Source organism: Leptopilina heterotoma, unplaced genomic scaffold, assembly GCF_015476425.1.
Source record: "Leptopilina heterotoma isolate Lh14 unplaced genomic scaffold, ASM1547642v1 Lhet_73, whole genome shotgun sequence".
Taxonomy (NCBI): Eukaryota; Metazoa; Arthropoda; class Insecta; order Hymenoptera; family Figitidae; genus Leptopilina; species Leptopilina heterotoma.
Window position 1 is genome coordinate 547,799 of NW_025111169.1, and position 23,790 is coordinate 571,588.

The window sequence follows — 23,790 nt, forward strand, 5'->3', positions numbered from 1 at the left end:
TTAAATATTTAATAGCAAAAATATTAACAACTTTTTTTTATTTAATTAAAAATTTTTCCCCTTTTTAAAAAGAAAATTTTCTACGCGAAAATATTAATGTTAATATGAAATCTTGATTAAAATGCATATTTGCTGATGTTGTCGCTTTAAAGTGTCCCTTTGAGAATGAAAGCAAAACTTTTAAAGGACTTGTACATTATTTTATTACTCAATAGAATTCTTGAGTACCATTTAAATTTTTCTGTTACATCAGTTTAAGAGATACTCGACCTAAATATCCGCTTCGTCAAAAACATTTTAATAAATTCACTGAATTATCAAAAAAAAAAAAAAGAAAAAAATTGTAATATTCGGTTGAAAGTTATTTCCCTAAAAAGAGAATTTGTGTAAAAATAGCATAAAATAAAAATTCTGTAAATGTCATAAAATATTTAATATAATTCTTAAATAAAAAAACCAAAATGTAAAACATACGTAATTTTTTTATTTAATAAAATTTGTATATCTGTTATTTATTATATTTTTATTATTATTTAGTTTTATTATTAAAGAACAAATAAAATAATTATTTTCTTTTATTTAATTATATTTAAAAACTTAAAGTAGAAAAAAGTGTCAATTTTTTATTTTTCAAAAAAGAAATAAATTTTCTTTAGCAAAAGGATCAAAATTTACTTTTCCCTTCAGTAAATTGTCGATTTTTTCTTATTATAAACTCTCCTTCTCTCTTGACTTTTATATAAGAATATTTACGAAAAAAAATGTATTTATTATTAACGAAATATTTAATAATTCATTTCGTACATTTTCCAATAACTTCGGAATAAGAAATTCGATGGAAAAAATAGAAACGTATATTGATTAGAATCAACAGCAGCTAAGAATAATAGTACATATTATTCGTCCTTGTTGTACTTAAACTTCATTCTCTTATAAAGCAAATATTTTTCTTAAAAAAAAAAATAATAAAAAAAAAATTTATTTACTTCTAATGAAATATTGATTCTGTTTCTAAATTGCAAAAATCACAAAGCGTTCGTACAAAATTAAAAAAATTTCCAATAAAAAAAGTGCATAAAATTATATTTCACTATCAAATTTTCTTCAAAAAAAAATTTTTTTATGTTAAAATTTTAGTCATGCTAGTAAAAAAAATTGTTTTCTTTCTATTTTTTCAAATTTTTGCTTTCATTCTCTTTTTCTGTTGTTATTTTTCTCTAATCCGTTATTACTGCTTTTTTATGTATTTTTTACTTTATTTTTCCCATTTTCTCCTTTTTTTACTACATTTTTATTTAAATTTCTTTTCGCAAGAATTACTTTTTAAATTAATTCATGATTTTTTATTTATATTCCTCTCGTTATTTTGTTATTATTATTATTCTGCAAGAATAAATGGAAAATGTTCATTCTCCTTTTTTTAAAATATTCAAAAAAACATACAAGAGTTAAAATGCATATATCCCGAGGCATGAGAGTTCTTTTGTTTGAAAATTTCATCAGAGATTTCTTTCAACCCCGCGACAACTCAATTATTAAAATATGTACGTTTCAATTGCTCGAGGCGTAGAATTTATAAAACAAAAAAAAAAGAAGAGAAAACTCGCACTGGAAAATTTTGTTGTTGGAATATAAAAAGAAGAAAATTTAACGAACCTTGAGAATTTACAAACAATATTTCTGAGATTTTAAATATTTCCCGCACTCAATAATTAAGAAAAAAATTAATTTTCCTTAAATAAGAAGAAAAGAAAAGTATTTTTCAACTTTCAGAGTTAAAGAGTTCGCTTCTCTATTTTATGTCGAAAATAAAATAACTCTCTCGTAATTTACAATATATCCTAAAGCTCCAATAAATAAAGTCCATCTAAATGTCCGAAATACGTTATCTCTGCTTTACAAAAAAAGGAAACATTCAAAAACCACATCATTTGTCAGGGGAAAAAAAAGAAGAAAAATTCTCCTCTACATTTGATGGTAAAACGAAAAAAAAGTTTTCACTCACTTTATTTACAGGAAAGAAGAAAATAAAAGCCGAGAATGAATCTCTTTTAATCATCAAATTCCTATAAACGAAACGAATTGCTGTGAAATATTGCAATGAATTATCATCAAGATAGAAGTGATTCATTAACATTTTTTTCTTCTTGTATACGCAGATAATTTATAGACTGGTCATTATTATACGTGATAGCTGTCAAAAGAGGAAACTCGAGCGGCATTACAGTCGAAAGCATGCGTGTGTAATTGTTATTATAAGCAATATTTTGTGCACCATATAAATAATTACTGAAAACTTTTCCAATTTATTTTTCTTTCGCTTTTTATTCACTGCAAAATATTCGAATTTTATTATTAATAATTACTTCTTTCACAATATTTTCGAAAAGTATTTTTAATATTTTCTGTTAGCTCAAAGAAAAAAGCAAAAAATGTTTACGTCAATAATATTTTAGAAAAATATTTTCAATAATATTTTGGAAAAATATTTCAACAATATTTTAGAAAAATAATAAAAAAAATTTTCTTCTTGCTTGAGGAGAAAAGCAAAAAATATTTTCAATAATATTTTAGAAGAATATTAAAAATTACATTTTTTGATTGCTCGAGAAAAAAAAAAAAAAATACTTTCCAACAATATTTTGGAAAAATATTGTATTTAATTTACATTAAAAAAAAAAGGTTTAATATTCTATTTTGTTTACATAAAAAATATTCTCTAAATATTCACTTTTGATTGGAAATGATTTCTTTAAGCTTCTTAATTTTCAGTATCAACAATATCGGAAGCAGAAACTGTTAAGTTTTAAAAGAGAAATTGAAATTAATTACAATTTTTCTATTCAATTACAAAGATTACTTACTGGTAGATAAAAGAAAGAATTTTCTTATTGAAAACTACTTTGAGAGGAAAAGAGAAAAAAAAACCCGAATTTGTATTTTTTGATACAAAAAATACAGTAGAAAATTAAAATTTTCAAAAACAGACGATTAGTTTGAAAAGAAAATAAAAATACCCCCAAGAACTAAATTTTCCAATAAAGGAAATTATTAAAATTTGCCAAATAAAAAAAAAAATTTCATAAAGAGAATAAATTCGCAACTAAAATACAGAATTTCGAAAAATTGCCTATATAATAAAAATGTACTTCGAGGATAAAACGATATGAAAAATTTATCAGGACGAAAATTACTTTCTAAAATAAAGAGAAAATCGCCGATGATAAAGACTTTTCATCTAATATTGAAGGATTACTTTGAAAATAAAAAGAGAATCGACGATAAAAAAATTTTAATGGCATGGATTACAGTGAAAAATAAATTCGATGGAGAATTCAGAAAAAGGAAAAAAAGAAAATTTCCAGAAAAATGGAAGATACAAAATAATTTTGAATTATTACGACGAAAGAAAATACAAAAATTTCTAAGATGAGGGAAAAATAGATCTCGAATACGATGAGAATATAATTATTCAAAAGGGGGAAAATAGAATTTGATTTCTATTCGTATAATTAGGTTTCAACAATATTGAATAATTAAAGGTATTTACGAGAAATGTCTAAAATATCCTACTTGGAATAATACAATGAAACCCAAAATGCAAATCGTGTTTAATTTATAATGTCTGCAATATACATGCTTCCTCTATTATTACTAATTCTCAATATAAATATGTTTTTATAATATATAAATAACCTTTATTCTCCATCTCAACTGTAACATGACAAACAAAAGAACTAAATAAATATTGTTTTCGTAATCATCAATTATTGTGAAATTGAATTATGGAAAAAAAATAATATTCCTCCCCTGGAAATATAAAATTTTTCATTCGAAAAATAAATCTTTTGCAAAAGAAAGTACCAATTGAATATAAAACACTGCAGTTTTTTTAATTTCGTATCTTTTAGTTTTTTGATTTCAATTTTTTGAGTCCTTCCAGTTTTTTAAATGCTTTTCCACCTTTTCTGTGTAGTATACACGGAGAGAGAATTTTTTCAAAAAAAATTAAATTTTGAAAAAATAATTTTACAATTTGGGAAAAAATGCGAAATTTTGATATTAAAAATACTAAAATTTAAACAAAAAACTTATACCAAGAATCACAGTATTTTTTTCATGTAATATTAGGTAAAAGGGGATTTTATTTTCCAAAAATAGGATTCAGTTTAAAAAAAGAGGAATTTGCACAATAAGTAAAAATTATTTTATTAAAAAATGTAAAATTTATTTAAATTTTCTTTTACTTTTTCTCTTAACTACAGGTTTATAAAATCAAATTATTTTTTTTCTTGAAGTTTTTCTATTAATTACTGATATTTTCTTTATCTTTTTCCCTATAGTCTGTAACTTTCCTTAAACTTTTAATTAAAATTTTTATTGCAAAGCTACTTTTGTTTTAAAATTCCATTAATTATAATATTTACGAAGTAAATTTTAGAAAAAAATTAGTAAAATTAACTTTGGTCTTGGAAAAATTTCCTTCAAAAATAGTGAAATTTAATATATTAAAAATTGTTATTTCGAAAATTACTTTTACTATTTACAAAGACAATTTTTTTTTATAAAAATTAGAAAAACTTACTTAAAAAATAGTAGCTAAAATTTACTAAAAAATAATTTTTAATAGCTAATTGTAATGTGCGAGGAAAATTTGAAAAATTTTCCAAGAAAAAAATTAGCTTTGAAATTATTTTTTCTGCAAAATTCAATCTATTTTCAAAATTTTCAAAAAAAAATTATTGTCAATATTTCAATTCTCTTTATAAATACAAAAATTCTTCACCGAAATTCAATTATTTTCAAAAAGTTTTCTTATTTGTATATTTTAATAAAATTTCCCAAAAGAATTCAATTATTAAAAAAAAATTTTGATAAAATTCTACAAAAAGATTCAATTTAAAAAAAAAATTAAACATTTCCGACGAATTCATTTATTTATTAAAAAGAATTGATATACTATTTTTCTAAAAAAAAATCAATTATTTAAAAATTTTTCATAAAATTGAATTGTTTTGGAGAATTTTATGAAAATTCTTAAAAATTATTTAATTTTTTCGAGGATTTCAAATATAATTTTATTGACAATAATTGAATTCTTATTTTAATAAAAATTTTTAATAATAATTGAAAATCTATCTGAGTAATTTTATTATTTATTAAAATAATTGAAATCTTGCGATGAATTTGATTAAAATTATATTCAAAATAACTGAATTTATCTAAAGAATTATAATATTTTAGAAAAGAATTGAATTTTTACAAAGAAGTAATTAAAATTTTTAAATAATTGAATTTTCTTTTCTGAAAATGTATTATAATGGAATTCCTGCAAAGCTTTTTATTATTTATAAAAATAATTAAATTTCGTGTGAAGATTTTCATTAAAATTTTTGCAAATAATTGAATTGTTTTGAAGAGTTTTATTAAAGTTTTTGAAAGTGATGTGTAATAATAATAATTAATTAGTAAAATTAACTTGAGTATTGGAAACATTTCCTTCAAAAATAGTAAAATTTAATATTAAAAATTGTTATTTCCAGAATTTCTTTTACTATTTTCAAAGACAATTTTTTTAAATAAAAATTAGAAAAACTTACTTTTAAAAATAGTAGCTAAAATTTACTCAAAAATCATTTTTAATAGCTAATTGTAATGTTCGAGTAAAATTTATATAATTATTATAGAAAAAAAATTAACTTTGAAAATAGTAAATTTTGCTATTAAAAATCGTTATTTCCAGAGTAAATTTTATAATATCCGTCGTAAATTTCATTGAAAAATGAAAATTAGTAAAATATATATTTTGAATTTAGTAAAATTTATTCTGGAAATAATGAAATTTGTCAAAAATTCCAAACTTTGTGGATTTTTCTTAGAAATAAAAGTTATTTTATATTTGTTATCTTTTATGGAAAAATTTCCAAGTTTATAAACTCTGGGAAATAATACAGAAAGTTTTTAATTTTCAAAAAAGTAAAATTTTTCCAAAGTTTGCGAAAAGTAACATTTTTTTTCAATCACAACTGAAAAATTTTCTAAATTAAAAATAAATGATAATTTTGATAAGTTTTTCTTAAAAATAAGGGGAAAAGGGGAGAAAATTTATCATTTTAGGGGATTTTAATAATTTAAGGAGACAAAAAAGGGGAAAAAGGGGGTTAAGGTAAAAAAGGGGAATGACTGTGATTATGCGAAATTTAGCATATCAAATATCAAGAATATTATTTTTAAATTAATTATTAATTCATTATTAATAATTTTACTTTAATTATTAATAAATTATTAATAATTTTAATTCAATTATTAAATTTTAATACAAATATACTAAATTTCATATAATTTCTTTCAATCTTCATTATTTTTTAATACAAAAATTTCGCTTTGACTCATTTTTTCCCCAATTTGTAAAATACTTTTAAACAATTTAACATTTATTTTCTCTCTATGTAATATATTATCAATATAATTTATCCTTCTTTATTTTTTTTTATTAAATCGATTGACTTTTATTTTATCGACATTGTATTTTTGGACTTGAGCTTTATGAAGAGCTTTTTATATGTGCAGAGAGTAAATTTCCAAGTATTTGTGTGTACATGTTTGTGTGTAAGCAGAGCAGCATGTATGGGAGATTAGACTTACTTTTCTCACGGTTTTTCCGCGCCTTCATTTTTCGAGGTGAATCTGACGGTAGAGCAATCTTGAATAAATAAACAAAGAGCCAAATGGCTCTTTACTTTTTTCTATGCCTTTGAGAATTTATCGCAACAAAAGGAATTTTGTTCAAGAATCAAGTATAGGAATTTCTTTTTTGAGATAATAATTTTTCTCGGGGAGCACACTTAAGATTGAAGAGGGATGATAACGTCCGACACTTGCCTCTCACGATGTCCCACTGAATGTTATACAAAAGCACAGGATCCCGTGCTTGCGCGCAAGCTCAACACGGTTTTGCTTTTCCAAACTGTGTATATAATCCCTTAACGTCAATCGCATCATTTCAAATGCACATTTAATCAGTAGATTGCCGATAACATTTTTTTTATAGTCGAGCCAATGAATCTGGAGTTCATTTAGGAAATATCTACAAAAAAAAATCTTATGTAAAAGACAATCAATTGTTCTTAAAAAAAGAAACATTTGTAAACAAAATATTCTTCATTAGAAAATTTTGTATTTTTAAATATATAAACAATAATTTTTTTGTAATTTCAGATTCAAAATTTTCCAAATTCACTGCAATTTCAAGTATATATAAATTATAATTAATAATATACAATAATGAAATATTCTTGTTAATTATTTTCAAAAAATTTCGCGAGAATTCAATTACTTTTATAGATAGTAAAATTCTTTTCAGGAATTATTTTTTCAATTATTTTTAGTGCAATTTTAATTAAATTTCTCGATAAGATTCAATTATTTTTAAAAATTAATAAAAATTCAATTATTTTCAGTACAATTTTAATTAAATTTCTCGAAAGGATTCAATTATATTTAAAGATTGTATTACGATTTTTCTCAAAAATTCAATTATTCTCAAAAATTGTGATAATAAATTTTATAAAAATTCAATTATTTTTATAATTATATAGTAAATTTTTTGCAGAAATTCAATTATTTCCTAAAATTTTTGTTAAAATTCTTATAAAGATTCAATTATTTTCAAAACAATTTTAATCAAAATTTCACGAATAAATTCAATTATTTTCTAAAATAGCAATAAAATTCTTTAAAACTATTCAATTATTTTTATAAGTAATTAAATTCTTCACAAAAATTCAATTATTTTTAGTGCAATTTTAATTAAATTTCTCGAAAAGATTCAATTATTTTTAAAAATTAATTAAATTCTTTTCAGGAATTCAATTATTTTCAGTACAATTTTAATTAAATTTCTCGAAGGGTTTCAATTATTTTTAAAAATTGTGTTAAACTTTTTCTAAAAAATTCAATTATTCTCAAAAATTTTGATAAAATTCTTTGTAAATTTAAATTATTTAAAAAAAATTTCAATAAAAATTATTTTAAAAAAACTACATTATTTTCAAGAAATTCAAATTAAATTTTCAATAAAAATTATTAAAATTACTCCATTACTTTCAAAAAATACAAAAAATTTTTTCAAAAGAATTTAATTAGGATTATCTAAAAATTACAAAAAAAAAACCTTGAATGGAATTCAATTATTATTATATTATCAAAAGAATTTTAATTTTCTTCGAATTAATTAAATTATTTTCGAGAATTTGAATAAAATTCTTGGCAAGAATTAAATTATTTTCGAAAATTTAAACAAAATTCTTGGCAAGAATTCAATTATTTTCATAAATATTAAATAATAAAATTATTTTCTGGAGTTCAATTATTTTAAATAATTGCAATTTATTTTTTGTAACTTTTTCTTAAAAAATTAAATTTTTTCCTTGAAAAACTTTTTTTTGAATTCCTGTAAAGAATTCAATTATTTTTACGAATTTTAAGAAAAATTTTCGCAAGAATTTTATAAATTTGAAAACTATTTTAGCAAAATATCTCGAAAGAATTCTATTATTTTTGAAAAATTATTTTTGATTAAAATTCTTTTTAAAATTTAATTATTTTCATGAATAAGAAAATTTATTCGCAGAAATTCAATTAGGTAAAAAAAATTCTGGAAAGAATGGAATTATTTTCAAAAATTTTCATAAAATCCTTCACTGGAATTCAATTATTTTCATTGTTTTTGATAATACTTCGCAAGAATTCAATAATTTATTTCAATAAATTAATTTCAGAATTCAAAACATTTTAGAAAGAAAAATTATTAAATAAGTTAGAAAGCAAAGAAGCAAACAAAAACTCAATTAAAATTATTAAAAAGTTAAAAACCATTAAAACTAAAATTAAAAATTACAATATTGAAGAAATCCAATTTTTTAATAAAATAAAAATTATTTGTATAAATTCAATTATTTTAAATATACTAAAAAAATATTTCATTAATTGAAACAAACAGAACAATGCGATAATAAAATAATAGACAATAAAATGTGAATTCAATAATAGAAACGAAAAATTTACGAATACTCACTTCAGGCAAATATTTGCACTTCTGAAAGAAACTAAATTAAATATTAACAATTTTCATCAATTTAACAATTTTTATTATTATATTCTTGATTAATTTGTATAATTTTCATAGCAAATTCAGTCAAATTAAAAAATTATACAGAAAACGTTTCAGTAGATTTGAAAATCCAAAATTAGGTTAACTTTGAAAATAAAAATAATTATCGATTTTAATTTCAAAAACTCTGTTAATTACCTGTCAAACTCAAGATGAGTCATCCATTATTCAAAAAATCCAATTTATCGTAAAAATTTTTATATTCCATCCTCGTGGTAATTAATTTATTGGCTGAATTCCAAACTGCGTAGTTCCTCAAAAAACTCAAAAAAAAAATCTTATCCATGAGATGAAATATTGAGTTGTATATTTATCATCGAAATAAAGTAATTGTAGCAATTGTATTTGTCTATTAAAATTCGTCATATATATATATAATTCTTCAAATATTATTAACAAAATAGCAAATACTTGTCGAAAATCTTTTTAACCAACGATTGGGAAAATTTTTTTTTTTTTTTTTTGCTTTAAGCAGACGACAATTTTTGCGCGAGTATAATTCGACACACACATGCAATAAATCGTTACACATACGAGAATTACACACTTTCAAAGGTAATAGCCGAATTTAATTGGATAAAAGTATAGACAAAAGATAGTCGTGAAATTGTGAGAGAAAGCTTTGTTGAAATATGAGTGAAGATTTTTCAAAATTGTCATACAAGGAACTTCAAGCACTTGCTGCGGCAAATAAAATACCTGGTAATATTAAGGTAAATTTATAAGTTTTTCTTTTTGAAACAACATTTTTTATGATTATTTGGCGCTCGCGCGTGCAAATCGAGTTCAGATTATAAAAATTATTATCTCGTGTCTTACATGCGTAATAAAAATTAATTTTCATTTTTTTTGTGAATAGAAAGAATTATTGGTTGATTTTCTCGAGGCCTTAAAGTGCGGCAACGAAGTTCAAGTGAATCGAATGTTAATTGAATTAAAGGAAAATCGCAAGCGAAAAGTAAGGAAACGTAAGTTGGAGAGGCTTGAAAAAATGACTGCCGTAACCTCAACGCCAATGCACAGTCCAAATTATTCTTCGATTGATGATCGTTTCTATTCGCCGCAGCATCTTCCGCCGTACCGCTGGGTAAGAGAAGAGGATTTTTTTTCTTTTTACGAGAAAATTGTAAAGGAATTTTTCTGTATTTTTTTTTGGCTGGAAAATTTTCATTTTTCTCTCGATGTCAAGTTCATTATCACACCTCCATTTTGATTTTTCAGATAAATTATTTTTGACACCCTCGCTCTTTTGGGAGTCAAATTCAAAATTCAGTCCTGACTTTTGTCAGGAAATCGAAAGTTTTCAATTATTACTTTTTAAAAAATCAATTATTAACTAATTTACTGATTAGTTATTCTTGTTTATTAATTTCGAAAATTTTCATAAAATTCTTCGTAAGAATTGAATTATTTTAACAAATTAGTAAAATTTTTTGCAAAATTTCAATTATTTTTAAACCAAATTTTAATGAATTTCACAAACGAATACAATTATTTTCTAAAATTTTAATAAATCCTTCGAAACAATTCAATTTTATATATAAATTTAGTTAATTAAATTTAATTTAATTTAATTAATAATTAATTAATTAATTAAATTAATTAATTAAATTAATTAATTAAATTAATTAATTAAATTAATTAATTAAATTAATTAATTTAATTTAATTTATTTAATTTATTTTTTTTATTTAAAATTCTTTGCAAAAATTGAATTATTTTTAAAAGAATTTTAATACCTAACATTTCGTAAAAGAATTCAATTTTTTTTTACATTTTTAATAATATTTTTCGAAAAAGTTAAATTATTTTCTGAAATTTTAATAAATCCTTCGAAATAATTTAATTATTGTTTTAAATATTAAAATATTTGCAAAAATTCACTTATTATCAATAAAATTTATTGAAAGAATTTTAATTCAAATTTTTGTTCACTCGTTATTTATAAAAAATTTCAATAGAATTCAATTATTTTCTAAAATTTTAATAAATCCTTCAAAACAATTTAATTATATTTCTAAATAGTAAAATTCTTTGCAAAAATTCAATTAGGTATCTATTTTTAAAGCAATTTTAATAATATTTTTCGAAGAAATTCGAATAATTTATAAATTTTTAATAAAACCTCCAAACAATTCAAAATTGTAAAATTCTTTGCAAAAATTAAATTATTTTTAATAAAATTACACGAAAGAATTCAATTATTTTTTACAATTTGAATAAATACTTAAAAAAATCAATTATATTTATAAATCGTAAAATTCTTTGCAAAAATTCAATTATTTTTAAATTTTTCAGTAAAAATTATAAAAAAAACTTCATTATTTTCAAGAAAATTGAAATAAATTCTTCAAAACAATTTAATTATTTAAAAAAATTTTAATAAAAATCATGCCAAGAATTAAATTATTTTTAATACAATTTTAACTACATTTTCTCGAAAGAATTCAATTATTTGAAAAAATGTTGATAAAATTCTTGAAATTAATTCAATTATATGCAAATTTTTTTTATAAATACTTTACAAAAATTCAATTATTTTCAGTTCAACAAAAATTTAATTATTTCTAAAAAGAATTGAATTTCTGAATAGAATTTTATTAAAACTTTTTTAAATAATTGAACTCCTGTGAAATAGTCAATTATTTTTTCAAATAATTGAATTTATTCGGAGAATTTTTACAAGATTTTTATTATTAATTTAAAAATAATTGAATTTTTTTACAAAGATTTTCATTATTTATAAATTGACTATTTGAAAAGAATTTTATTACAATTATTTCACTAAAGAATTCAATTATTTTTATAAATATAATAAAATGTTTTGGAGGAATTCAATTATTTTCAATACAATTTTAATAACATTTCTCGAAAAAATATTATTATTTTTAAAAATATTATTTAAAAATTCAATTATTTTTAAAAGATTGAATAAAAATTCAATTATTTACAACAATTCTGATAAGATTCTTCGAAACATTCAATTATATTTATAAATTGTAACATTTTTTGCAAAAATTCAATTATTTTTAAACAAAATTTTAATAAGATTTCACGAACGAATAAAATTATAATAAATCCTTCGAAACAATTCAATTATTTATTATAATTATTTCTCTATAGAACTCAATTATTTTCATAAATATAATAAAATATTTCGGAGGAATTCAATTATTTTCAATACAATTTTAATAACATTTCTCTAAAGAATATACAATTATTTTTAAAACTATTTTTTAAATTCAATTATTTAAAAAAGTTTTAATAAAAATTCAATTATTTTCAACAATTCTGATAAAATCCTTCGAAACGATTCAATTACATATATTTATAAATAGTAAAATTCTTTGCAAAAATTCAATTATTATCAAAAAATTTCTTTAACGAATTTTAATTTTAATTTTTGTTAATTCGTTATAAAATATTTCAAAAGAATTCAATTATTTTCTAAAATTTTATTAAAATTAAATAATAAAATGTTTAATTTAAATTATTAACAGAAAGGATTATTTTAACAAAATTCTTTACGAGTATTCAATTATTTTCCTAAATAATAAAATTTTACGAAGGATTTCAATTATTAACAAATTTTTTGATATAAATTTTTTTCAACATTTCGATGTTTTTGAATACCTACATTAATTTTAAAATACATTATAATAATCGTAAGTTTCCTTTCCGTTAGCAAATTATCTGCATTCATTTGTTTGTTTTGAAAATTAAATTTTGTGGGTTAAGTATTGGCATTTTATATATATTTTTTAATGTCAAACTTTTTAATGTTGAAAATACTTAACTTATTAAATTGTCTCGACTCTTTGGTAAAAAATCTAACATTACCAAAAATTCGAAAAATTTCAAAAATCCGTTTTTCTTAAAATTCAACATTTTTTCCTCCCTTTTATGGGATTTAGCTTCATTATTTTTGTGCTTTTGGAAAATACTTTACTTATTAAATTGTCCCGAATCATTGGTAAAAAATCTAAAATTATCAAAAATTCGAAAAAATTCAAAAATCCGAATTTCTTAAAATTCAACATTTTTTCTTTTCTTTTATGGGATTTAGCTTCATTATTTTTGTGCTTTTGGAAAATACTTTACTTATTTAATAGTCTCGACTCTTTGGTAAAAAATCTAAAATTATCAAAAATTCGAAAAAATTCAAAAATCCAAATTTCTTAAAATTCAACATTTTTTCTTCTCTTTTATGGGATTTAGCTTCATTATTTTTGTGCTTTTGGAAAATACTTTACTTATTTAATAGTCTCGAGTCTTTAGTAAAAAATCTAAAATTATCAAAAATTCGAAAAAATTCAAAAATCCAAATTTCTTAAAATTCAACATTTTTTCTTCTCTTTTATGGGATTTAGCTTCATTATTTTTGTGCTTTTGGAAAATACTTTACTTATTAAATTGTCTCGACTCTTTGGTAAAAAATCTAAAATTATTAAAAATTATCAAAAATCCGAAAAATCGAATTGCTTAAAATTCAACATTTTTTTTGTCTTTTATGCCATTTAGCTTTATTATTATTTGAATTTTTATTCAAGAAAAAAAATGGAAAACTGAAAAAATTTAGAAACTTTTAAAAATTCCAGGCCTTTTCCATCATTTCCCTGATTTCCAGATTATGTAGGAACCCTGCTTTTGTCTGACTTTCTTCTAAATTATCGAATTCAGTGATTTCTGGGGTGAATTTGGTTAAGTTGTAAAATGAATAATTTCTATTTGAATTCCTTTGTTTTGAATGTAGAAAATCTGATGTTAATTTAATTCTTTTTTCGTTATGCACGGCAAAAAATATTTAGCTGGATGAACTACAGATTTCACTTTAGTAGCGAAATTATTCAGTGCTTCAATTAATACTTTCGTTATTCTAGAGAAACTTATCGCTATTTCAAGTAAAACTTTTTTCAGTGTGTAATAATTATTATTTCTTTAAAAAGTATTTAATTTAAAATGGCTTTATAAAATAAGCAATGCAAAAGATGACCCAGATACTAATTGTAATTGTTCTAGCCATAGTTTAAGTCTAGTAATGTAAATTCTATTTAAATTGAGACCATTGAGTGAAATTATTTAAATTTTAGTTAGTTAAATCTCTTTGTTAGGTTATAATAATTATTTCTTTAAAATTTTTTAAATTGTTTAAAATAAGCAGCCCCATACAACATTCCCGCGCGCTTGCGCGCGGATAGTTTGGCTAGTTGAAAATATTTAAAAAGAAAAATTATTTTTTAAAAAAGTTAAGAAACAAAAAAGCAAATAACAACTAACTTCAAAATGTGAATAGATTACCGGAATACAATGATTATTAATATAAAAGATAGACGATAGATAGAAGATAGATTATTAATTGTAAATTATAAAAATTAATTTTAAAAATAGTTAATTATGAAAATAAATCTAAAAAATCGTTAAATATAAAAATTGTGATCAAAGATTTAAAAAGAGAAAGTTGACTAACATTTTAATTTTCAATTTTAGACGGCACCGGAAGATGAGATGATGAAACGAGAAGATCCCCACTACGAGATGTTCCGTCAATACTTAATTCAAAGGATTCAGAAGAACTATCAAAATTTCGATACAAATAACAATGACGCCGAAATGGACACAAGTGTCTTAAATTTAAAAGCCGGTGCAATGGAATTCTCGACGCAGTCAAATGTCTTTCAAAATCCAACGGAGACAAAAACATTCCTCCCCTCGCCAATTATCGAAACACCAGTCGCCACAGTTGCCGGTGAATCGCATTCGTCAAGAAACATTATCAACGACACTTACAAGCCGATGATTCTCCAAAAAATGCTGCAAGCACCACTTGGAACAAATTTAGGAGCAATGGCACGTCTCGAGGCAAATCGAATGTGGCCCGTCGAACACTATCGATCATTACGTGACATCGATGACAATAATTCCGACACAATTACCGCCGATTCAGAAAGTGGCGACGAAGAATGGAACGAACGTGAATGCTACAACATTTTCGATCAAAGACGCCAACAACAAGTATTCACCGATCAAAATACTCAAATTCCCCAAATAAATCTCGATCAAATGATGATGAATTACCTGCAGAATAATGGCCAAAATGGATATCAAATGCCAAATCAATCCAATTTCGCTCTCGCCAATAATGTCCAGGAGAATTGCCAGGCGTGGATTGATAATTCTTTGGATTATCGAGGACCAATTGATTATACAGAAACTGCGGATGCTTCGAGAATTTATCCATCGTCTTATTCGGTCGACGATCAAGTGAATTATCCACCATTTCAGAGCGATGTTAATGTGACGAATTTTGGGAATAATAATTCATCAATTGAAAATAATAGTTTGCAAATGCAAAATATGCATTCTTATTATCAAATACCGGCGAGTCATATTCAACAGTATCGTCCTGAATTTTATGACCATAATAATCATTCGTCGGCAATTTGTGGGAATAATCAGTCGTTTAATGGAAATGTATCGCATTCATTTAATTCGATACCAACGCAACAGGAGTCTTATGGAATTTATTCTCAGGAGAGTTCAACTTCCGTGCCGCCATATTCGGTGGGGGAAAATTTTCAATATTCAATGTATCAGAATCAGTGTAATAATCAATCAACTTCGACGTTCACGCAGGCGAATAAGGAGCATAATATTCAGATGAAGACTGATGTTAATTCCCAAAAGGAGAGAACTAGTAAGTAATTGAAAATTTTCTTTTTCTTTTTTTGTATTTTTGAACAAAATTATATTTCTTTTTTATAATTGAAAAATTTTTCTCGTCTTTACGTAAAATAACAATTTTACGTAAAGACGAGAAAAATTTGCAATTATTGCCACAGGTTTGCCACAAGTCAAAAGAATCAAAATTGAAAGGAAATTTTATCTAAAGTGCTGGAAAAATATAAAAAATCTAGAATTGATATTCTGTTCACTTTAGAGATTTTTATATTATCACGAATTTTGAATTTGTTTTTCTATTTCTGACAATAATTTGAAATTTAGAGAATATATGCAAAAATTGAATTTATTTAAAACAATTCTAAAAATAATTAAATTTTGAAAGAATTTTCTATGCAATTTTTATAAATAATTAAATTTCAGAATTTTTTATTGAAAACACTTTTTTATGAGTAGGTATTTCAATAAAATGTTTGAAAGTAAAATTTTGAAGAATTACAATAGCAAATTTTGTAAAATAAGTGAAATTTCAAAAATTTTAATGAAAAATCAAAATATTTTCAGAATGAAAATTAGCTTCTTAAATAAATAATTGTCAATATTCTTAATTATTTATTTCCGAATGCAACAATTGAATTTATTTAAAATAATTCAATTCTTGGCGAGTATTTTTTTTAAATTATTTACAAATAAAATTCAATTTCACGTAAAAATTCTAAAAATAATTGAATTTTGAAAGAATTTTGATTGCAATTTTTATAAATAAATAAATTTTAGAATTGTTTATAAGTAGGAATTTCAATAAAATGTTTGAAGTAAAATTTTAAAGAATTTTAATAGAAAATTTTGTAAAATAAATGAAATTTCAAAAATTTTAATGAAAAATCTTCAAAATAATTTCAGAATGAAAATTAATGAAAATTAGCTTCTAAAATAAATAATTGTCAATATTTTTAATTACGTATTTCCGAATGTTAAAATATGTATAACAAAGAAATAATTACATTTAATTTTTTTTTAAATTCTAATCTCATTTTATTTTAGTGATTGATTTTTAAAAAATAGTATTTCACAAAAATTATTGAAAGACAAATTTTTAAGAATTTTAATAGTCATTTTTGTAAATTAATAGAATTTTTTTTTTAATTTTAATGGAAAATCTTCAAAAGACAGAAACGAATTATTTTCTATTATAAATCCTAAAATTCAAATATCCAAAAAATAATTGAATTAAAATCTAATTAAAAATTGTCCTTCTCTAATGTAATCTAATTTTATTAAAAATAATTGACTTTTTCAATAAGTAAAATATTAATTTAAAAACTGAAATGTTTAAAAGAAAACTTTTCAAGAATTTTAATAGCTTCGTAAAATAATTGAAATCTAAAAAATTGTAATGAAAAGACTTCAAATGAAAATTATTGAAAATTATCCTAAAAACAATTATTTTTAAAGTTTCAATTACATTTCTCCAAAAATTCGAATATTTACCTACTGAAATTAATTACGTAGAAATATTTTAAAAAAGATAATTTTGTAGAATATGAATTCCAATTTTAGAGAAATCATTTTCAAATTTTTTTATTACTATTCTTCAAAAAAAAGAAATAAATAAATAAGAAAAATTAATAATTTCTTCAAATTGTTGCAATTTAATAATTTTCAAAAAATTATTTTAAAATATTCTGAAAAAACTAGATCTTATAATTTTTATCATAATTTCTTAAAATTCGAATATTTGCCAAAATTTACGTTAAAAGCATTGTAAAGAAACCAAAAATAGTTACAATTATTACTTATAGTTATGTACAATTATTACAAAAAAAATTGAATAATTATTAGTTCAAATTTTTAGGAATACTTAAATTTCAGAAAATTTTGAAAAGTTTTTTTTTTAACTATTTTTAAGAAAAATTATAAAAAGTTGCAATTTCAGTTATTATTTAAAAAAATTGAATTTATGAAAAATTTTCTGAATGTTATTAAAAATAATTGTTTTAGAAAAGAATTTTAGTTAAAAATTCTGAAAAATATTTGAATTTTGTAAGAATTGCAGTTATAATTTTTAGAAATTATTAAATTTCAGAAAATTTGAAAAAAAAACCATATAAAGAGTTATAGTGATTACAAAAAATTGAACTTTTGTATTCAAGTAATTGAATTTTCGAAGAACTTTCTAAAAAGTATTAAATAATAAATAAGTAATAATAAGTATTATTATTATTATTGATTTAGAAAAGAATTTGTCTTAAAAAGTCGAGATCTCAAAGATTCTAGAAAATATTTGAATTTTTGAAGAATTATACAAATCTAATTTTCAGGAATAATTAAATTCCACAGTAGTTTTAAAATTGATATTTTCAAAATGTTAATTCCTGTGAATAAATAAATAACAGACCTTTAAATACTTAATTGATAAAATTATTTGTTTTCAATACTTCAATTTGAAAATTAGTGAAATATCAGAAAAATACAACATTCAATTTTTGTGAGAAAACAATGAAAAAACGAATTTTTTCACTTGTTTTGTGTTTTCAATCTAGTAAAAGGTCTTTTTCTACGCCTTAAAGTCGATCCGACGTCTTTGAATCAGAGTATTCTTTACGTTTAGAAAAAAAGGTCTAAATTCTCCCTAAAAGTCCAGAAAAAATAAAATCGAATTTTCGTGGCAACCTTGAGTACCTCTTTATTTTTTAATAATAATTTCACTCATTTTTCTCTTATAAATAAACAAAAAAACTATATGAACTGAAATTTTTCAGACACAACCGATACTTATTGGCCGAAATGGTCGGAAAATAATGCGAATGATTTACGTTTGGAGAATATTTTAAATCTCAGTACGGGCGGACCAACCGATTATACAAAATTAAATCAAACCTCGAGTGTCTATTGTTTTGCTCCACCATTGTCGTGTCCATTGTCAGGATTATCCAGTTCACAGCACGTTGAGCGAGCTGAATTTATGACCGCAGGTCGATTTCATACATTCATTCCAAATAGTTTGGTCTACAGCGATTCAACAACAGGTATGAGAATGGCAAACTTACCTGTTAATAATCGCGAAGAAACAGAAAGTGAAGAATCAAGTATTACAATAGGTTACAGATCTGACGACAGCTTTCAACCTGAACCAATTCAAGAGGTTTGGATCGCAGATTTCAATAATCAAGATGACAATGAATCTAACGATTATCTCTCAACATCTTGTGAAACGATTCCCGAATAATTAGTTTTATTTATTTATTTTTTTTATTTCTATAAAAAAGCCAACGATTTTCCTAGAAAACGTCAATTTATAACGAGAAAAAGAAAAAGAAAGAAAAATAATTTCCTTAATTTCATAATTAACGTTTTGAGAACGAAATTATGGAAAAGGAATTAAAATTCCCATTTGAATGTGGGAAGAAAATTTATCGAAAAATTTGCGAAAAAATCATTCACTGCTTTGAAAGCAGATTGAAAAGAGTAAACAGCGTGAAAAAGAAATATTTTTTTACCCTGAAATTTCAATAATAGAGAATTTTGAAATTTATCTTAAATTTTCCAGGATTCTCTAAAATATTAGTTTATCGAAATTTCACTGTTTTTTTCTTTTAAAACTATTTTACCGACTACGGTATATTTTGTTCTTTTTTACAAAACAAAAATTCACTTATTAATTGTAAGTACTAGAAAAATAGTTTAAAACTTATCGATTTAGATTAAAAATTCAATACAATTGATATTTTCAATTTCATATAATGATTTTTGTTTGAAAATTTTATTCAAAAGATCTCTATCATTATTATTACGTTAAAATTACGAATCTAGACTAATTAACTTAGAATTAATTTAAATTTAATCGAGAAAAATAATCCGAGATAATAATTCGACAATTTTCGAATTTTTAAGAGTAAAAACACTTTTTTTTATAGACTTTTTTTATTTATATAATTATTCTCGAATTCTCGCCAATTCTCGAATTCTTCATTTCTTAATAATTACTAATTAATAATTCATAATTCTTCATTTAGAATCTATTATTTATTTATTTATATATATTCGCAGAAAAAACCTAGAGATATTTTAGTAATTCAAAATTACACGCTGAGAAATCCAATTTAAAAATAGAAATTATAAATCGATTTATTGATTGAAGAATCATTAATAAAAAAAAAATATGTTTACATCAAGAAATTTAGAATCATAATAATATAAACAAAAATTACTTTTATTTTGCGTAATTTTTATTTTATTTTGCGCCAATTTTAGTTTTTTTGGGAAAATTTTCAATTTTGGAAAGTTTCAATTTTGAGAATGAAAATTTATATTTACTTGGGAAAATCTTAATTAAAAAAGAGAAAATTTTGAAATATGTTTAGTTTGCAAAAGAAAGTGCTTGTTTTATCATCGTAGCAAATAAGTACATTTTTCTATACTTTTTTGTGAATTTGAAAATTATGATTCTAGACTTTCAGAAAATTTGTGACATGTCTGATATTTAATTATTTACCAATAGCAGATTTAAATAGAATTTATAAAAATCGCTAATTTATAGACAAGCATTTTTTGACAAAACTCGATTTAGAAAATAATAATTATTGTAAAATGAACTTTTCAAAAGTTTTTACAGCAATAGAATAATTACGTGAAGAATAAATTTTTCAACGAAAGTGTATAGAAGAATAATACTATGTTAATAATAATATTGTATTAATAATAATACTAAATATTTAGCAAAATTTAAACAATTATTAGGAAAGAAAACAGATTTGTTGGATTTTTCATTAATCTTTTTTTTTGTAATTGTTTCGCCTTTAAAATGTATGTACACATTTTGAAAAAGGAATAAAATGTGTATAGAAACGCAATTACAAATTTATAGAGAATTAGAGAATTTTGATCACAGAAAATGAAGTTTTCGAAGCAACTTCTCATCATTTAATTATAGTTAATAAATTCTTTGTTTTGTATCAACACTATCAATAAATATACTACATTGTATTCAATATTAGATTTCAAATTTTCCTTTATCATTTTTGTTTTTATATTATTTTGGCAATTTCATAATAAATTCTCAAAATAAGGAAATATTTATTCTGCGAAATTTTTTTCACCGAATTTATTGAAATATTTTTTATTCGCTCTCAAGTCTCGTATTAGAAATTATTTAATAACGAAAACGAAAAAATTAGAAAATATTTATTCTCCTAAATTTTCGTAACCGAATTTATTGAATTAGTATTTTTTTCGCTCTCATATTGAAATAAATTATTTAGTAACGAAAAGTAGGAAAATATTTATTCTTCAAAAATTTTGTCACTGAATTTATTGAATTATTTTTTTTTATTCTCATATTGGAATAAATTATTTAGTAACGAAAACGAAAAGTAGGAAAATATTTATTCTTTGCAAAATTTTTGCAACCGAATTTATAGAATTATTTTTTATTCGGTATCTCTTATATTAGAAATTGTTTAGTAACGAAAACAGAAAATTATTTCGTAGACGAAAAATACTAATATTTCGTTTTACTAATTATTTTGCTTTTCGTTATTTTTTTCATGCAACGGAATTTTTTCTATTTTAGAAAAGTGTTGGAATTTTTTCATCTCCATGAAGTGCATTCGAAAAAATTTGAGGAAAATTCATGCTCTTTGGCTAATCTGACACTATTTTCAAAAAAAAAAGAAAAATGGAAAAAAATACTTACCGGGAATTTCGTCACTTTGAAATTGTGATCGTATGTAATTTAAAACTCTTACTGCCATTGATTCTCTTCGTCTTGTTTTATAAACAATTTCTGTAGTGGAACCTCTCGACGAACCTGGTACACTTGTTTCCGTTACATGAACACTGTACATTGTTTATTGTTTTTGGTATTTAAATTTCGATCAAATTTTCAATTTTTGCGTTTATCCGATTTTGTAATTGTTGATTATTTGTAATTTTTTTTACTATTTAAATATTATTCATATTAATTATATTAATATTGGTATCAATATTAATATTTCTATTTCAATTTCTATTTGTGTTTATAATCGGATTTATTTTTATTAATGTTACATTAACAATAATATTTATATTTGTTATTTATTTTTATTTCGATCGGAAAGTATTTATATTAATTATTTTTACTTCAATTATTTTGCTTTAATTATTTATTTTCTATTATTTTGCTTTAATTTTTTTCTTCGACTATTTTATTACTTGAATTATATTTTTTCGACTATTTTACTGGAATTATTTTTACTTCAATTATTGTGCATTAATTATTTGTGATAATTTAATATTTCTGTGATTTAGTACTTATAGAGTGAATACTGGACCATTATTTAAAACAGTTATTCGGAGGAGTGTTTGTAAATAAAATTCGCAAAATGTAATGAAAAAATTGAAAGTGAAGAAAGAATGAATAGAAATGTGAGAAACTTTGTAACGTAAGTGGAGCAACTTCCCTCACGGAAACTGACGCACGAATAAGGGCTCCAACCTGAGCGGCACAATAGAAAAGACCAGCAAGTACTCGTGCCATATTTTTAATGAGATCCTCCAGCAGTGGGACTAATTATATACTATAAATACATGTGCAATCATTTAAAAATGAAACCGCAAGTTTTATAAAGGTCAGTGTTTTTTTTCTTTATAAAAAATATACAAAGAGATAGTAATACATTTTTTATTATCTACAATTTACTTTTTCTCTTTGCCAAAAGACTTAAGTGAAGTTCACAAATATTTATAAATTATAATCTCAAATTTTTTAGAAGAAAAAATATTTTTCTAAATAATCTTTATATTTTCGCTTTGAAAATTTGAAGGAAATTTTTCTTATCACGATTTATTTTTTTATCTGAAATTACAAAGCTCAAACTTATAATAATTAAACCTAATAATTAATTTTTACTATTTTTTTCAGGTTTTTCCTTTTTTTGCAGAAAATATTTTTATCAAGGAATTATCAAGAATTTTGTGTGAAATTTATCGCTGCAGAATGATTGAAGTGCATTGTGACTTTGGAGATTCAATTAAAAGATTAAATCCACATCAAAAATGACCTTTTTCAAAAAAAAAGGTGTGTATTGTTTTTTTTCAAAAATAATTTATAACTAGAACGCTGAATTCAATTTTATATTATTATTATTATTCAAATTAGAAAATTTTTTATTTTATATTATCAACTTTGACCTTTTAATAATTTCAGATTTAAAGTTATTAAAAGATCAAAGTTGATATTTTAAAATAAAAAATAATAAAATTTCTCGAGTGAATTTAATTTTTCTTAAAAATGTTAATAAAATTCTTAGAAATAATAATAATAATAAGTATTATTATTATAAGTTATTATTATTATTGTTATTATTGTTATAAATTTTCTAGTAATATAATATTATTTTTATTGTTATTTACAGTGATGCACAAAAGAATAATGGAGAATTTAATAAATATATAATCAGCACCAGAGGAGAAAATTGATGATACAGAAAAAATGAAGAAAAATAATGAAAAGGAAGATAAAGAAAAAACAAAATACTAACTCTTCATTCATAAAATTCTGTATTGATTTTTATGGTCTATCCATTAGGATTAATGGCTTCTATTTAATTTATTGGAAACAGTCAAACCTCAATACAGTGAAAATGGAGATATCATCAGAAATGGATTTACACATTTCGGAAACTAATGTTTAATAGATTGCTGAATGAATTGAGTCGCTTTAAAAAGGTTTTTAATTTTTAAATTTCAAACCTAGATAAATCATTAATATTTTAGTATTCATAATAAGATTACTAAATAATAAGAATTATTATTATTTCAAGTCTCCAAATTATTAACAATTTACCTTGAATGTGAAACTTTTTTAATTAAAAAACATATTATTTTTAATTCAAAAATAAGAATAGAAAAGTTTAATGGAACAGAAAATTTTAATTTAAAAGAATAGTTAATTTAGTTAA

At 21.9% G+C, this 23,790-nt stretch overlaps 2 protein-coding genes and 1 long non-coding RNA gene across 7 annotated transcripts in view; 2 read left to right on the forward strand and 1 right to left on the reverse strand.

The window, feature by feature from the left end:
• LOC122510678 (Kv channel-interacting protein 2-like) overlaps positions 1 to 21,798 on the reverse strand; it is a 35,470-nt gene extending 13,672 nt beyond the window's left edge. The window contains exons 1-4 of one of the 4 annotated variants that reach the window (XM_043625499.1): positions 9,311 to 9,644; positions 9,077 to 9,107; positions 6,646 to 7,087; positions 3,697 to 3,714 (exon numbers count right to left, since the gene is read on the reverse strand). In XM_043625499.1, the coding sequence (XP_043481434.1) occupies positions 3,697 to 3,714; positions 6,646 to 6,673 (46 nt within the window). In that variant the 5' untranslated portion in view covers positions 6,674 to 7,087; positions 9,077 to 9,107; positions 9,311 to 9,644. Of the gene's footprint in view, positions 1 to 3,696; positions 3,715 to 6,645; positions 7,088 to 9,076; positions 9,108 to 9,310; positions 9,645 to 21,545 lie in introns of those variants that run through there. The other 3 variants (XM_043625498.1, XM_043625500.1, XM_043625497.1) reach the window with 3 other exon arrangements.
• LOC122510674 lies at positions 9,725 to 20,841 on the forward strand. 2 transcript variants are annotated; one of them, XM_043625491.1, is made up of 5 exons: positions 9,725 to 9,885; positions 10,032 to 10,259; positions 14,660 to 15,866; positions 18,613 to 18,879; positions 18,952 to 20,841. In XM_043625491.1, the coding sequence occupies exons 1-5, from the start codon at positions 9,805 to 9,807 to the stop codon at positions 19,077 to 19,079; spliced, it is 1,911 nt and encodes a 636-aa protein (XP_043481426.1). In that variant the 5' UTR covers positions 9,725 to 9,804; the 3' UTR covers positions 19,080 to 20,841. The 2 variants fall into 2 exon arrangements, with proteins under 2 accessions (XP_043481426.1, XP_043481425.1); XM_043625490.1 differs by having other exon boundaries at positions 18,613 to 20,841.
• Positions 21,583 to 23,651, forward strand: LOC122510681. The gene is made up of 4 exons (XR_006302455.1): positions 21,583 to 21,711; positions 22,139 to 22,458; positions 22,752 to 22,907; positions 23,245 to 23,651. It is a non-coding gene; the product is annotated as an uncharacterized LOC122510681 (long non-coding RNA).
• Positions 23,652 to 23,790: the final 139 nt, after the last annotated feature.

Bases quoted from the DNA above. Each gene is read 5' to 3' on its own strand.
- LOC122510674 (XM_043625490.1), top strand. From the start codon at position 9,805: ATGAGTGAAGATTTTTCAAAATTGTCATACAAGGAACTTCAAGCACTT. The intron at 9,886-10,031 runs GTAAATTTATAA...TTTTGTGAATAG, and splicing joins AAATACCTGGTAATATTAAG to AAAGAATTATTGGTTGATTT. The intron at 15,867-18,612 runs GTAAGTAATTGA...GAAATTTTTCAG, and splicing joins TTCCCAAAAGGAGAGAACTA to ACACAACCGATACTTATTGG.